Source organism: Poeciliopsis prolifica, unplaced genomic scaffold, assembly GCF_027474105.1.
Source record: "Poeciliopsis prolifica strain line A6 unplaced genomic scaffold, Auburn_PproV2 SCAFFOLD116, whole genome shotgun sequence".
In the NCBI taxonomy this organism is placed as follows: domain Eukaryota; kingdom Metazoa; phylum Chordata; class Actinopteri; order Cyprinodontiformes; family Poeciliidae; genus Poeciliopsis; species Poeciliopsis prolifica.
In genome coordinates, this window is record NW_026562491.1 from 237,340 (window position 1) to 253,250 (window position 15,911).

General features: G+C 46.4%; 2 protein-coding genes and 1 long non-coding RNA gene across 3 annotated transcripts; 2 read left to right on the forward strand and 1 right to left on the reverse strand.

Moving 5' to 3' along the window:
* Window positions 1-33: 33 nt before the first annotated feature.
* Window positions 34-8,754, reverse strand: LOC129354682 (uncharacterized). Its single transcript, XR_008605180.1, has 3 exons — window positions 8,637-8,754; window positions 1,055-1,367; window positions 34-255 (listed from the first exon to the last, which is right to left on the reverse strand). It is a non-coding gene; the product is annotated as an uncharacterized LOC129354682 (long non-coding RNA).
* On the forward strand, window positions 1,075-10,620 carry LOC129354677 (xanthine dehydrogenase/oxidase-like). Its single transcript, XM_055024161.1, is given in 37 exon segments — window positions 1,075-1,237; window positions 1,509-1,566; window positions 2,179-2,211; window positions 2,214-2,274; window positions 2,406-2,514; window positions 2,785-2,911; window positions 3,000-3,061; window positions 3,268-3,357; window positions 3,433-3,513; window positions 3,848-3,995; window positions 4,071-4,163; window positions 4,278-4,429; window positions 4,508-4,601; window positions 5,364-5,473; window positions 5,606-5,790; window positions 5,861-6,023; window positions 6,103-6,192; window positions 6,269-6,438; window positions 6,513-6,562; window positions 6,565-6,635; window positions 6,709-6,828; window positions 6,904-7,000; window positions 7,076-7,200; window positions 7,386-7,519; window positions 7,588-7,675; window positions 7,754-7,840; window positions 7,924-8,115; window positions 8,192-8,337; window positions 8,472-8,553; window positions 8,655-8,750; window positions 8,969-9,172; window positions 9,277-9,329; window positions 9,400-9,514; window positions 9,606-9,671; window positions 9,744-9,932; window positions 10,026-10,193; window positions 10,277-10,620. Coding segments are annotated over 37 exon segments (4,047 nt in total). The 5' UTR covers window positions 1,075-1,150; the 3' UTR covers window positions 10,328-10,620.
* Window positions 10,621-11,952: 1,332 nt separating this feature from the next.
* On the forward strand, window positions 11,953-15,673 carry LOC129354684 (tetraspanin-7-like). The gene is made up of 8 exons (XM_055024170.1): window positions 11,953-12,311; window positions 13,122-13,310; window positions 13,413-13,487; window positions 13,557-13,652; window positions 13,922-14,077; window positions 15,169-15,252; window positions 15,318-15,399; window positions 15,539-15,673. Exons 1-7 carry the CDS (start codon window positions 12,228-12,230, stop codon window positions 15,384-15,386), a joined length of 753 nt encoding a protein of 250 aa, XP_054880145.1. The 5' UTR covers window positions 11,953-12,227; the 3' UTR covers window positions 15,387-15,399; window positions 15,539-15,673.
* Window positions 15,674-15,911: the final 238 nt, after the last annotated feature.

Genomic DNA, 15,911 nt, shown 5'->3' on the forward strand with positions numbered 1-15,911 from the left:
AAAACATATAAACATGTAAGTGAATTTATTGGGAGTGGAGTTCCTCAGGGCTGTGTGTTCGGCTCCCTGCTCGTAGCTCTGACCAGTTAAAGGTTTCACATTAAAACGCCGCGCTGCGTCTCATTTACACGCTGCATCGTCTTCATGGTGACTAACAGCAGAGTCTTTGTGGATGTTTCTTGAGGGCAAATCGAATCGATTCGAAGTCGTGAGTCACATGAAGCTCAGAGTGAAGGACTGATGTGAATCATCAACCTTTAATATGGAGCAAAGAAAGAAAATATAAGACTTAAACTGAATCAGTGAAAGAAAATCAGTTCAGCAGAGCGGGTCAAAGGTCAAGGTTAGAGCTCCATCAGCAGAATTAGAAACATGATTTTAGGTCAGGGGAGTGGTTACTTTTTCACACATTTGTGAAAAATCAAATGTGCAAGCGTGGACCTAAGAGGAGAAGCGAGCAGCACAGACGCTGGCGTGGCAGTTGCTACGACACAGGGAATGAGAGAAGGAGTCGCAGAATGTACAAGACGAGTCGGCAGAGAGAAAAAGTAAAAGTATCGTCATGTTTCATGAAACTAAAATATTTACATTTTTACTCAGATTATCTTCGTCTCATATTGAAATTAATTTGACTTATCAATAAGAGAAATAAAAAAATATTTCAACCCTTTCACATTTCTTTAGTTTTCTTATTCAATGTAAAAGTTTCTGGTGTGACTCAATGTGTGTATTTAGTGTGTATTTTGATGTGTGTATTTAGTGTGTATTTTGATGTGTGTATTTAGTTGATGATGGATTTAAATCAAATGTTCTGATTTGGTTTTTCTGCGTATTCAGTGTTTTATCGTATTTTTATGATTAATAATCATAGTTTTTACTCTCCATGTCTGCTGAACGTGACCTCATGTCTCTAAACCCGTTACCTAAGCCATATTGTCCTGACCTTTGACCCCCCGCTGTGAATAATTAGCCTGTAGAGGCGTGTAATAAGTTTATGATCAAAGTTCTGACTGTAGCGGGTCGTCGGCCCGACGGCAGCGTCGCTTCAACTCACATGTCTGGAACGGATCCGACTCCCGTTGGACTGCAGGTTCTGGGAGGAGGAAGAGGAGGAGCCTTCCTCTGAAGGAGCTTCATTAGCAGCAGCAGGATGGAGACCAGCAGGAACAGAACCATGGCCGACTCTCAGAACCGGACCGGCTCCGATGAGCTCGTCTTCTTCGTGAATGGAAGGAAGGTAAGACAGGGTCGGTTCTGGTTCTGGTGGAACTCAGGAGTTCAGTCTGATCCCATGCTGCATGTTGACCCACTGATACCAGGCTCGGTTCTACCGACCCGACCCGAATGGAGAAATCTTCATTAATCATCTGCAGTTTGGAGAAAACAGAAGATATTCAGAAAGGATTTATCTGATCGGCTGGTTCTGGTTTCAGACCCAATCCGTCCTTCACTGAGGCTCCAGAAAAAAAAAAATTTGTTCATAATTTTTATTCTGTTAACTTTTGCAGATTGTTGAAAAGAACCCGGATCCTGAGATAACTCTGCTGACGTACCTGAGGAGAAAACGTAAGATCCCACCCACATTTCATCTGCAACGAGTCCAACAATTTTATATCGACTTCCTGTCAGTTTGAGTTTAGAGTCGATCGGGTTGAAGACGTTCTGCATCAGCAGTTCTTCATCTTTAAGGAAAAACAGGGAATCAGTGATGAAGATTTAAACCAGGCAAGATGTGGGACCCAAGATGAACCCTGAGGAACCCCAGAATGAAGTGAAAGTAAACTAGAAAAAGGTCAGAGGTCAGAGAGAGGCTGATGGAGAAGAAGGATGAGTCAACAGAATCAAAGAGAAGCTTCTGGGTTTAATAGAAAAACTGTTTATAGGAGACAGCAGGATGATGCATCAAGACGGAGTTTGAGGAGAAATGTGATATGAAGCATCTCTAGAAGAACCAGTGACATGATGTTGGACGTTATGAGGTTTAAGACTTTGAAAGATGATTTCCCTTCAGGTCTCTGGTTGAGTGAAGACGTTTGGACTTCCTCTGGTTATTGCTGATTTAGACCAGGCTGTGGTTTTGTATCTTAAACCTTCAGTACATGAGCAGTCAGGAGGTCGGAGTGAAGATTTGACCACTGGTTTCCTGATTTCCACATTAACTCATGGTGTGTGTCTCAGTGGGGCTGACAGGAACCAAGCTGGGCTGTGCTGAAGGGGATGCGGCGCCTGCACCGTCATGCTGTCTCGATACCAGGCGGAGCCGCAGCAGCTGCTGTATCCTCCGCTGGGTGAATGAACCGTGCCTGGACTGCGGTCATGTGCTTCCACCTGACTTCTGAGACTTTTCACACCAACAAACTGATTTCACAGCTGCTCAAAGAGCTGTTGTCTTCAACTGATATCAGACACTACGCCGTGAACGCCTGCCTCGCACCCCTGTGCTCTCTACACCTGGTTGCCGTCACAACGGTGGAGGGAATTGGCAGCGTGGCGAGGAAGCTGCACCCTGTACAGGTGAGACCAGGTGAGACCAGGCGAGACCAGGTGAGACCAGGTGAGACCAGGCGAGACCAGGTGAGACCAGGCGAGACCATGTGAGACCAGGCGAGACCAGGTGAGACCAGGCGAGACCAGGTGAGACCAGGCGAGACCATGTGAGACCAGGCGAGACCAGGTGAGACCAGGTGAGACCAGGCGAGACCAGGTGAGACCAGGCGAGACCAGGTGAGACCAGGTGTCACCGTCTGAAGCTTCATCAGTGGCATTAATGTTCTCTGTGTTCAGGAACGGATCGCCAAGTCTCACGGCTCTCAGTGTGGTTTCTGCACTCCGGGAATCGTCATGTCCATGTACGCACTGCTGAGGAACAACCCCACTCCAAACATGGCCGACATGGAGGAGGCCTTCCAAGGTTGTTGTTATTGGGGGCATCATACTCTGACTCTCATCTTAATCTGAGTCGTTCTCATTGGAGTAATAAAAATAATCTTCTCTTTCAGGAAATCTGTGCCGCTGTACGGGATACAGACCGATTCTGGAGGGATTCAAAACCTTCACGGTGGTACGAACAGATGGCTTCATGTTTCTGGTTTCAGTAACTTTAACATGTCGGTATCAACGTAAGGACCATAAGCTGTCATCATAGAGACAGTAACAACTAGCAGGGGTAAAAAAAAGCAAAACAATGATAGGTGTTTACCATAAAACAGCAGCAGATTCCAGCTGTCCACATGAAGACAGGAAGAATTTTACTTTGTGTTCTTCTAGGAAGGAGGATGTTGTGGAGGCAAAGGACAAAATGGCTGCTGTATGACCAATGGGAGCGGAGCTTTCCAAGGGTCAAAGGACAAACCAGAGGCAAGCCTCACTAAAAGCCGACATCAGTACGAATACCTCTAGTCTGACCAGCATTAAATGTACATCGTTTCACAGGAGGCCACATCTCTGTTCAACACAGCAGACTTTGAGCCGTACGATCCCACACAGGAAGTCATCTTCCCCCCTGAACTCCTGGTGAGGAACGCAACACCTCCGGAGATTCATTCAAAGAGGTTTCATAAGTTAAACCAGGCAAAATACCATGAATATGTTACAAATAAACCTGACTATCATCTGCATACGGTTGAACACAGGCTTTTGTTTCAGCCAAAACTCTAAACTTCATGAAGGAACCAGAGCAGTCCAGGTGTACTACACAACTATACAGTTCTACCTGCTGTGGAATCATTACTTTTAGTCTAATTTCACACTTAGTGTGAGCAAATAGTCCACGACAAGTTATTTCAACCCGTCACTGATTATTTGATGAATGACTTAAACCTTTCTTCTTGCCTTTCTTCTCCCATAGAATCTGTCAAAGAGTCAAAGATCATCACGTAGTCTGTGTTTCCATGGAGACCGGACAACATGGCTGCAGCCCGAGAGCCTGGAAGAGCTTCTGCTCCTGAAGTGGAGACATCCAGATGCCCGACTGGTGGTAGGAAACACCGAAGTGGGTGAGTTTTCTGCTTCTCTACCGCCGTCCAACGTTCGTCCAATGTCCGTCCATCCATCCATCGTTCCTGTTGTAGGTATTGAAGTCAAATTTAAAAACATGGTGTACCCTGTGATCTTGGCTCCGGGTTTCATCGCTGAGCTGAACGCAGTGACTCACACTGAGGATGGTGAGAATGATTCTTCCTAAAGTACCACAAATATCATAAACTTCAGTCATTTTAACACTAAAAGTTCAAAATATACAACACAAGACGTGACTAAGCATCCTCTCTGGTCTATAGGCATCGTGTTTGGTGCAGCATGCACCCTCAGTCACATGGGGACGGTGCTGAAAGAGGCCGTTCACAGACTTCCTCCTCATCAGACTCAAGTCTTCCAGGCCATCTTGGAGCAGCTGCGATGGTTCGCAGGACAGCAGATCCGTAATGTAGCTGTGCGTTTCTAAAGAACGCTCAGATCATCTGAAATCATCTCACAAGAGTACAGTCTGTGTGACTGATTGTGTTTTCAGGCCATTGGAGGAAACATCATGACAGCCAGTCCCATATCAGACCTCAACCCTGTGTTTATGGTGGTGGGCTGTAAACTCACACTGAGGGACAAAGGTAGAACTTTTCCTCCAAGTTTATCTGGTTCTGTTTCTGTACGAAAATGAATCCAGACTCCTCCAAAAGATGCAGCCACTGAGAGACAAAACGTCCTGATGTCATACTGTCTCTGTTTGTCAGAGTGGGCGGAGCTTAAGCGACCTTTAATCAAGAGTCCAAACTGGACGTCTTTCTGCATGTAAACAGCCTGTTACATAAGTTTTCACCAGAACTTGTGCAACAAAGTGTTTAATGTTTTCTGACGCTAGTGAAGCCTGAAAGGACAAAAGGTTCATGAGTAATTCAGTTGGATCTTCTCATTCAGGTCTTTGCAGATGATTAACAGCAAATCGCACATTAATCTCTGTAAAGATCATAAACCTTTGTTCTTCTTGCTGCTTCAGTAAAGTCTTTGTGGTGGTGCAGAAACTGTAGAACAGGAAGTTCCTCAGTTTGATGGAAAGACATCAGCAAAGACCCCAGAGAGGCATCTAGTGTTGCCCATCTACCTGGGTCATCTTCAAGTCCATCAATTTGCAGACAATCTGTCCTCTGGACAGACGAGAACAACAGAGATGTTGGACCATTATGAACAGAACCAACAGTCAAGCACGGTGGTGGAAGCTGCAGAATGTGGGTTTATTCTACAGCTGCAGGACCTGAAGACCTAGTGGTCATTCAGTAGACCATGAAGCTCTCTGGAGCCAAATGTTATAGGAAATCAAGCAAACTTTTCCATTTTCTATTTTAATTGCCACCCTTCACTTCTTCATCCACTAGATGGCAGTCGAGAGGTTCAGATGGACGACAGTTTCTTCACAGGTTACAGGAAGACAACTGTACGACCTCAGGAGATCCTGCTCTCTATACTCATCCCATACAGCAAGAAGGTTTGTGTCACATCATGAATGTCTTGAAGCCTAAACCTTCAAGACAGTCTGGTTGTCCTCTGCTGATAATCTTCTCTGCCTACTTTCATCCTGACTCTCATTTGAGGCAGCTGACCTTTCCTCTCCCCACAGTGTCAGTTCGTCTCAGCCTTCAAGCAGTCCCCACGCCGTGAGGATGACATCAGCATCGTCACTGCAGCGATGAGCGCCATGTTCTCTCCTGGGACTGATATAGTTAAAGACCTGAGGCTCAGTTATGGTGGCATGGCGCCGGTGACAGTACTGGCCAAAAAGACGGCAAACCGGCTGCTGGGAAGGTAAGAACTGAAGGGTGAAGATGAAACCGTTAGAGGAAGACTGGACTCAACAATGTGCTGCGTTATGCAGGCAGTGGGGGGAGGAGCTTCTTCAGGAGGCTTGCTCCTCATTGGCAGAGGAGATGAGCCTCGACCCCTCTGCACCTGGTGGCATGGTGACGTACAGGCAGACCCTGACCCTAAGCCTTTTCTACAAGTTCTACCTGACGGTTCTGCAGAAGCTCAGATTGCAGGTTTGTCTCATTGAGTTCAACTTCTTCCATCTAATGAAAGTAAAACCAGACAGTGTTTTCAGATTTGTTGTTCTGTCAGGGTCTGAGTGTTCAGGAGGTTAGCTCAGAGTGTCTGAGTGCCACAGAGATTTACCATCCAGAGACACCGTCCAGCATTCAGGTCTACCAGGTACAGCAAACACACATCCACCGCGCAGACAAACGCATCTAATGTCCAGGAGTGTAATTCTCTGCTCAACCTCCAGGCGGTGCCAGAAGGGCAGAACCAGGATGACATGGTGGGCCGTCCCATAATGCACCTTTCAGCCTTGAAGCAGGCCACAGGTGAGGCAGTTTACTGTGACGATGTGCCTCTCTACGAAAACGAGCTTTACCTGGCCCTGATCACCAGCACCAAGGCTCACGCTAGGATACTGTAAGACACGCTGCAGTCACACCTGGACAGTAACACACACCTGTCCGGTCTCACCTGCTGTGTGTTTGCTGCAGCTCTGTGGACATATCAGCGGCAGAGCAGTGTCCCGGAGTCGTCTGCTGTCTTTTGCCAGAGATGTTCCCGGCAGTAACATAACTGGAGTAAGACAAGACGAGACAGTCTTCGCCGACGGCCAGGTGAGTTTGGCAGACCGATCAATCAGGGGGATCTGCCATGATCAGGTTAATGATGAGTCTGTTGTTTTCACAGGTGACCTGTGTGGGTCACATTATCGGTGCCGTGGTGGCCGACTCTCAGCTTCATGCTCAGAGAGCTGCCAAAGCTGTGAAGATCCAGTATGAAGAGCTGACGCCCATCGTCACCATCCAGGTGAGACCAGAAACACCTGAACGCTCAGTAATCACAGTAAAACTCACTGAACCACATTTTTGTTTCCTTTAACAGGAAGCCATTGCTGCCCAGTCCTTCTATGAACCAATCAGAACCATCCAGAATGGAGACCTTGAAGCAGGCTTTAAACAAGCCGATCACATACTGGAGGGTAAAACAATCTGCCCATTGACCTCCATCTGACCTTGGTTAATTAGATAGTAATCAGCCAATGACTGTCTTTAAGGTGAGATCCATATGGGAGGTCAGGAGCATTTTTACCTGGAGACAAACGTCACTTTAGCTGTTCCCCGAGAAGAAGATGGAGAAATGGAGCTCTTCATTTCCAGCCAATCGCCTTCTGATTCTCAGGTAACAATCAGAAATCTCTGCAAAGTCCATAACACAGGTACGCCACAGGAAGCTGTCAGCCATGTTCAAAACCACAAATAACCCTAACCCTAATTCTTCTGACAAGTTTAAATGCTCACTTTCATTCAGAGTAGAAAGTATCACCCTCCTATCCGACACATTTTTGTTTGTCTCTTGTTCTTCAGTCTTTTGTAGCAAAGGCCTTGGGTGTCCCAGCAAACAGGGTGCTGGTACGAGTTAAGCGGATGGGTGGAGGGTTTGGAGGAAAAGAAAGTCGGACCACTGTGTTGTCCACTGTTGTTGCCGTGGCAGCAAACAAGTAGGTTACCCACGTCTCATGTTAAAACTCTGAAACTCCAAAGATTAAAAGAGTTTTGTGTGTTTCAGGTTGAAGAGACCTGTCAGGTGTATGCTGGACAGAGATGAGGACATGTTGATCACTGGAGGACGTCATCCGTTCTACGGGAAATACAAAGTATACGTAGTTCACCTAAGCTTCTGAAAAGGTAACATTACTGGGAGGATCTGAGCTTCGCTCTTGTTTCTGTCGTAGGTTGGTTTCCTCCACAGTGGGAAGGTAGTCGCTCTGGATGTGGCTTTCTACAGCAATTCTGGAAACTCCTTGGATCTCTCGCAGGCAGTGAGTTTCATCCACAACCAGGATTTCTCTTCTTTTGATCACACGCTATGCTGACGATACTTTGCTTCTTTGTACTCATTTAGATTATGGAGCGTGCTCTGTTCCACATGGAAAATTCATACCGTATATCAAACGTGCGTGGCCAAGGTTTCCTGTGTCACACCAACCTTCCATCCAACACGGCCTTCAGAGGCTTTGGAGGGCCTCAAGGCATGATGGTCGCTGAGAACTGGATTACAGATGTGGCTCACAGTCTGGGCCGCTCACCTGAGGAGGTCTGTCCATGAATAATGTCTGAGCAGCTGGACTCTGGTGTAGAAGTGTCCAGTTAACGAGTCTGTTCCCCTACAGGTACGCCGGTTGAACCTGTACTTGGAGGGAGAGTCAACGCCCTACAACCAGATCCTGCAGGGGCTCACACTGGACCGCTGCTGGGACGAGTGTCTTTCACGGTCTGAATACAAGCAGCGACGAGCTGCAGCGGATCTCTTTAACAGGTAAACCTAATGAATCTGAAGGAAACGTTTAGCTTCAAACTGACAACAACTAGACTGATGGATAATTCTGACTGGCTTTGACTTCCTTTACCTCAGAAGAAAATAAAGTGCAGAAAAAGGTTTTTGTGTTTCAGACAGAACCGATGGACTAAACGAGGACTTGCGATCGTTCCCACTAAGTTTGGCATCAGCTTTACAGCCACCTTCCTCAACCAGGTTCGCTCTACTGGGCTGTGATCTCTGGGTCAAGCAGCTTTTGAGGAGTCTAAGGAGTTTTTTTGTGAATAAGTTTGACCTACTGTGTTCTTTGTCTTTAGGCTGGTGCTCTCGTCCACATCTACAGAGACGGGTCTGTGTTGTTGACTCATGGAGGGACAGAGATGGGACAGGGTCTTCACACCAAGATGGTCCAGGTGGAGAACTGTAAAAACAGCTTGTTAACACACAACCCTCTTTAAATCATCATCACATCTTCAGCTGCTGCTTTTACCTTATTGAAGAAGGAACTGCCCCGCCTCATGGTCATCAAAAAGCAGCAGCTTTCTGGAAGCATAAATTACTGTATAAAGGTGCTGTATTAAAATAAGCAAGAAAATAAGTTCAGCATCATGTGCATCTGAACTGCCTCCAGGTTGCCAGCAGGGTTCTGGGTATTCCCTGTTCAAAGATTTTCATCTCAGAGACCAGCACCAACACGGTGCCCAACACCAGCGCCACCGCTGCGTCCTCGTCCTCCGACCTCAACGGGGCGGCCGTTCAGAACGCCTGTGAGACTCTGCTGGAGCGCCTGGAGCGGTTTAAGACTAAGAATCCCAAAGGATGCTGGGAGGACTGGGTGAGAAGAACCAATAAGTCACACAGCCTTGTTGTTTCTTTTTCTTTAGTCTACATCAACCCAACATCATCTTAAATATCCCAATGTTGGTTTGTGTTTTCTAGGTGAATGCTGCTTACTTCGACAGAGTCAACCTCAGTGCCAACGGCTTCTACAAGTGAGCTTTCAAGTTCAGTCACTGCTTTGACTTAAGTTCAACTAAACTAGCACGGTTTCTGCTTTGTTAGGACTCCAGATCTGGGCTATGACTTTGACACCAACTCAGGCAGAGCCTTCAACTACTACAGCTACGGAGTGGCTTGTTCAGAGGTGGAGGTAGACTGTCTGACTGGAGCTCACAAGGTCTGTACTGTCTTCATTCTTTAACCCTCAGATTTCTTTCAACCTGCTAAAGGGAAGTCTTTTGGACATTTCTCATCATTTTGTGTGGCAGAACTTGAGCACCACTATAGTGATGGACGTAGGCCACAGTTTGAATCCAGCCATCGACATCGGACAGGTAGGACATCAAACACTCTGCCGTTGTTTACCTGGATCCCTTGTCTGGTCTACATCTTCTCCTGTTCTCCAGGTAGAGGGGGCCTTCATGCAGGGTCTGGGCCTCTTCACGCTGGAGGAGCTCCATTACTCCCCACAGGGGGTCCTCCTCACTCGGGGTCCTGGTTCCTACAAGATTCCAGCCTTTGGCGACATTCCCACTCAGCTGACCGTCTCTCTGCTCCGAGATGCTCCCAATGAAAAGGCCATCTTTGCCTCCAAGGTAAATGATGTCACTTCCTGTTGACCCTGCAGACAGAAACATCCCTGCTCTCATGCAGAGCAGGACATTTTAAACCGACTCTCTCTCTACCAGGCGGTGGGCGAACCTCCGCTCTTCCTGGCAGCGTCTGTTTTCTACGCCATCAAAGACGCGGTCAGAGCCGCCCGGGCGGAGTCAAAAATGACGGGACCCTTTAGGCTGGACAGCCCGGCCTCTGCAGAGAGGATCCGCAATGCCTGCTGTGACAGATTCACCAAACTGGTATGAAAACCTCCAGGAACATGCTTCAGTGCTACAGAAATAAAACCCTTCCTGATTGTTTGGTTCTGCTGGTTTCCTCCCAGTGCCCTCCAGCTGAGCCAGGATCCTTCACGCCCTGGTCGGTACGGGTTTAGAGGACGAAACTGTGATCGTCTCATCATCCTGGTTGTGATGAACTGCTGGTGGTTCTGATCTGGATACTTCAGATGATACAGAGAACCTTCAAGGTTCTCTGTATCATCTTACATATATCATCTTACATATACATATATCATCTTACATATATCAACATGTCCTCATCTCTGTCCTATACATAAAAGTATATTAATCTTCAATAAATAAATCTGCTTTAATTTCACCAACTGTAAGGACAACTGTGATCTACATGACGATGACTGTGTCTGGAGAAAATAAAACTTGAAACCTGCTTGAGTTTCTGTGTTGTCATTCAATAGACGGGTCAGAAAAAAGCTGCATTCTGAATTCTGACCAGCAGGGGGAGCTGCAGTTTGAGAAAACATCAGTTGGACCACAAAAGGCTTCTTGATGAATTCATGATAGATCTGTAGTTTTAGGTGTAGGAAGATCCTCCTTCCAGCCCCTCACTGATGTCACTTCCTGTTTTAGACTCACAACACCTTAAAATTACATTTTAAACATGAGGACTAGAATCTTCAGTGACCATATAAGGTGTTCCTGACAGCTGCATCATGTGGTGTCGTCACCAGGCGATCTAGTTGATGTTCAGTCGTGAAGTTCAGATCAGTTGGTTTAGATGTCAACAGACAAAGTTTCATTTTTGGAGGTCTGATGAAACTAAACTGTTTGTTTATAATGATCATTGTTACATTTGGAGGAAATGTAACAATGATCTGTGTGAATTGTGTGGTCATGGTGTGAAGTATGATGGTCACATGGTGCTTCCTCTACAGACCAGCCCTCAGTGGGACAGAAACCACCATACTTCACACTGTGAAGTATGGTGGTGGCAGCATCATGCTGAGGGCTGTTTCACCACAGGAGCTTCATAACTTGAGGAAAGATCATTATGTAAAAATATTTAAGGAACATTTAAAACCTGGTTGCTGATTGAATGTGAACTTTTGAGTTTGAAGAAAGAATGAAAAGATGTTTTAGCTACAATTTCTGCTTTTAGCAAATAGAAATAATTGATGTAATACTAACTGACCTAAAGAACAGAACCTCCTCTGACCCAACAGAACCTCCATGGTTCTGCTCAGCAGTGTTTCTAACTTTGATCGGATCTTTGTAAAATTCAAACGACTAGCATCAGAAAATGATGTTGGGACGCTGTGTTTTTCAGACCTGGTTGGTGTCCAGGACCAGGTCCAGTTCCTTTGGGGTTGTTGTTCTGAGGCCCAGTTCTGTAGAACCCGGTTATGACCTGAAGCTGGAGCAGCAACGGTTGGTTAAAACCGTGGTTATCGGACCGTCCTGGACCGAATCTGGCCGTAAAAGAACAAGAACCTCTGTGTTGGTCTGACTGTGTGACGGATGCTCTAACAGCTCCGTCATCCAAACACCACCTGCGGCAAACATCAAGCAGAGTCAGAACCGGACCTCAGTGCAGCTGAGCCTTTAATGTGGCGGCTCCAGCAGAACATCACGCGGGCCGTAGTGATGACCCGGTTTCTCTCTGGTTTCTGTCCACTGAGGGCTGGTTGTAGAGGAAGCACCATGTGACCATCATACTTCACACCATGACCACACAATTCACACAGAGGTGAGGCGTCTCAGCTCCAACTACCCCTAACTACCCCGACCCCGACACATTTTGGATGTTCACACGTTCATCTGCGTTGACCCAGAACCCAAACCGATCCAGAACCGCTCCGTAAAAACTCTAAAAACAAACTACAACTGAACTGACTCTGAAAAATCCCTGTAACGTTTGAGGATGTTGCAGTTACATTTTCCTCCAGCAGAGGACGCCGTTTGACGCCTCAGAGAGCCTTCCTCAGCCCATACAAAGACAGAGGAAGAGGAGCAGCGGGTCCAGTTGAAGTCCGACTGATGATGGCTCCCAGCAGGATGGAGACCAAACCAGTGATCTTCATCCTGAAGATGCTGCTGCTGCTTTACTCCTTCATCTTCTGGGTGAGGACCTTCCTCTTCCTCCTCTTCCTCCCTGGCAGGCTGAGGAAGAGGAGCAGAGTTTACGTTTTTCCTTCTGCAGGTAGATCCTGGTTTCTAGAGGCAGCCAGGAGCAGAACCTCTATCAAATAAACTAATTATTTATTTAATATCTTTCTTTTCAAACTGGTTTCACATAATTATATTTTGTTAAAGTGAAAAGACAAAATAATCTGACTTTATGACTAGAGATAAAATTAATACATTAACATATGCAAGAAAACCAATAACTTTTGGGATAAATAACCAGGTGCATTATTTTAGGAATGTAATGATTTGGTTCTTTGGACCCGGTCTGGACGGTTTGTGCTGCTCAACAGAACCTTTTCCTCCTGTTTCCTTCCTCCTGCTCTGCTGAGCCACAGACGGATCGATTCATCATTTCCCCACATTGACTGGATATGAATTATTGTAATTTTTCTGGTTTTTGGAGCTTTATAACATTTTTCCTGTTCCAGCAGAGGAACAGAAATGAATCATTAATGTTATTAAATTCACCTTGCGTCAGTGAATCTGCGCCGTTAGCATCGCTGCTGCTCTGCTTCTCGTCTGGTTGTCACTTTGTCACCTGGCTGCCGCTGTTCGCTCAGTCATGTGCTGCTGAATCACGACCCGCCTCCTTCCTGTGTCTCGGCCCATCTGGTCCGGTTCTGATCCGAATCAGGCAGGTTCTGTCGTCTGGATCAGAACCAGGATCTGAGATCAGGAATCATGATTTATTTAAAACAAGCAGCTGATTGGCCGTCAGTATGACCGCTGGCTCCGCCCCCTCAGGTGACAGGTGTGGTCCTGCTGTCGGTGGGGTTGTGGTGGAAGTTCATGTTGGGGCCGTACACGCTGCTGATCTCCAGCAGCCCCACCAACGCTCCGTACGCGCTGGTCGGTACCGGCGCCGCCATCGTCCTGTTCGGACTGTTCGGCTGCGTCGCCACCTGCAGGGGTCGGCCCTGGATGCTCAAACTGGTGGGAGGTCTCTTCAGATTACACCCTGAGGGGACACAGATTAACAAATGAACATGATTACAGGGAGCAGAATGTCTCATCTTGACCCCTGACCTCTTCCAGTATGCTGTTTCTCTGTCTCTGGTGTTCATGATCGAACTCGTCGCTGGAATCTCTGGATTCATCTTTCGTCATGAGGTCTGAAACATTCTGGTTCATTTCAGACGTTTGACTCGGTAAATCATCTGATCGGCTGTGTGTCGCCAGATTAAAGGAACCTTCCTGACGTCGTACTCTGAGGCCGTCATGTGGTACAATGGATACGATGAGAGGAGCATGGCGGTGGACAGCGTCCAGCGCACAGTGAGTCCAGCAGAGTTTAACCCTTAGCTGGTCGTAGCGTTCCTCAGGGCTTCTACTCAGACCTTCCAGGTTTCTAGTTTTTAATCTTTTTATTTTCCTTCTCTGTCTTTGAAAGAGCAGCATTCATATTTATCAATTAATGGTCTCTCTACATTCACCATGGCAACCTGCAGAACAGACCATACGCAGACGATGCACTAGTTTACTCATCAGGAAACCAAAAACAGAATCAGCCTTTAAACGTTGCGTCTTTTTGGATGTTTCTTCAGTTACACTGCTGTGGAGTCCAGAACTACACCAGCTGGTTCAGCAGTGTGTATTTTCCTGCCAGCGGTTTCCCTGCCAGCTGCTGTGTTACCTATGTGGAGTGCAGCAAAGCTGAACTGAAGAATGCGACTCTGGCTGCACACAAAGTCTACAGACAGGTCAGGAGGTCACAGATACACACCAGGAGAGTTCTGACTGACGATGGCTGAAACCTCCAGGAAGATAACATCTGCAACAGTTCAGTCATTCAGTTGGTTGGAAATGCTGATCTCAGTTACATTTTACTGCATTCTTTACACATTAATGAAACTCATCTTTTTCATGCCTCAATGAAATGTGTGCAGAAACAATTACAGAAAACTTCATGTAGCAAGAAAACTTTAGAAGTAAAAAGATAAAACTATTGGTTCTCATTTACCTATTAAGAGGTTTATGCATGTATGGATAGATGGATGGATGGATGGATGGATGGATAGATGTAAGGATGGATGGATGGATGGATGTAAGGATGGATGGATGGATAGATGTAAGGATGGATGGATGGATGGATGGATGGACGGACGTATGGATGGATGTATAGATGGATGGATGGATGGATGGATGGATAGATGTAAGAATGGATGGATGGATGGATGGATGTATAGCTGGATGGATGGATGGATGTACGAACGTATGGATGGATGAATAGATGGATGGATGGATAGATGTAAGGATGGATGGATGGATGTAAGGATGGATGGATGGATGTATAGATGGATGGATGGATGGATGGATGAATGGATAGATGTAAGGATGGATGGATGGATGGATGGATGGATGTACGGACGGATGGATGGATGTATAGATGGATGGATGGATGGATGGATGGATGGATGGATAGATGTAAGAATGGATGGATGGATGGATGTATAGATGGATGGATGGATGGATGTACGAACGTATGGATGGATGTATAGATGGATGGATGGATAGATGTAAGGATGGATGGATGGATGGATGAACGGACGTATGGATGGATGTATAGATGGATGGATGGATGGATGGATGGATGAATGGATAGATGTATGGATGGATGGATGGATGGATGTATAGATGGATGGATGTATAGATGGATGGATGGATGGATGGATGGATGGATGGATGGATGGATGGATGGATGGATGGATGGATGGATGGATGGATGGATGGATGGATGGATGGATGGACGGATGGATGGACTGTTCAATGACCCGTCTCTGTGTCTCTGCAGGGCTGCTATGAGCTGGTGGTGTCCTTCATAGAGAACAACATGGCCATCATAGCTGGCGTGACGTTTGGCATCGCCTTCTCTCAGGTACTGACCCCTGACCTTGACACGTAACTGATGTTTGGACCCAGTGTGACCCGATTCTGTCCCAGGTGGTCGGGACGTCTCTGGCCTGCTGCTTGGCCCACCTCATCAGCACCAACCAGTATGAGATGGTCTGACAGGTGAACTGAGGTGAGTCCTTCACATGGAATCCTTTCTGACCATCTGCCGTCTCCTCGGCACCATGGAAACCTGCAGACACAAACTCAGTCTCATTTTCCTTGTATTTATTTTGTTTTATGAACATTTTTGCTCTTTCAACTCGTTGCAGTGTTTCCATGAGTCCAGCAGAGGGCGCGGCGGTATTATTACATGATGATGCGCTGGAAGTTTGAACAAAGAGCAAGTTTGAGATGAAACTCATATTTTACTCCAGATGTTTACAAAATAAAATCTCTCTGTGTGACTGTTGATCTGATAATCACTAAATGTTTCATCTAAAGCAAATATTCAGACGTAAAACTGAGATTTACATCAACAGATTCTCACCACTGCAACATTAAATGACAGTCAATAAATCCTCCTATTTATGACCTTCAGACTCTCATCTGAGCCTGAGCTACACTTCTACACACCTAACCCTTCAAAATAAAAGCCTCTTTCAACTGCTGTTAATTACTGAAGCCAGGGTCGCTGCCAGGAAT

What these genes read in the sequence shown, in the direction of transcription:
- LOC129354684 (XM_055024170.1), top strand. Translation starts at nt 12,228, where the DNA reads ATGATGGCTCCCAGCAGGATGGAGACCAAACCAGTGATCTTCATCCTG. An exon ending in TTTACTCCTTCATCTTCTGG is followed by an intron (nt 12,312 to 13,121) that starts GTGAGGACCTTC and finishes CCGCCCCCTCAG; the next exon opens with GTGACAGGTGTGGTCCTGCT. An exon ending in GATTCATCTTTCGTCATGAG is followed by an intron (nt 13,488 to 13,556) that starts GTCTGAAACATT and finishes GTGTGTCGCCAG; the next exon opens with ATTAAAGGAACCTTCCTGAC.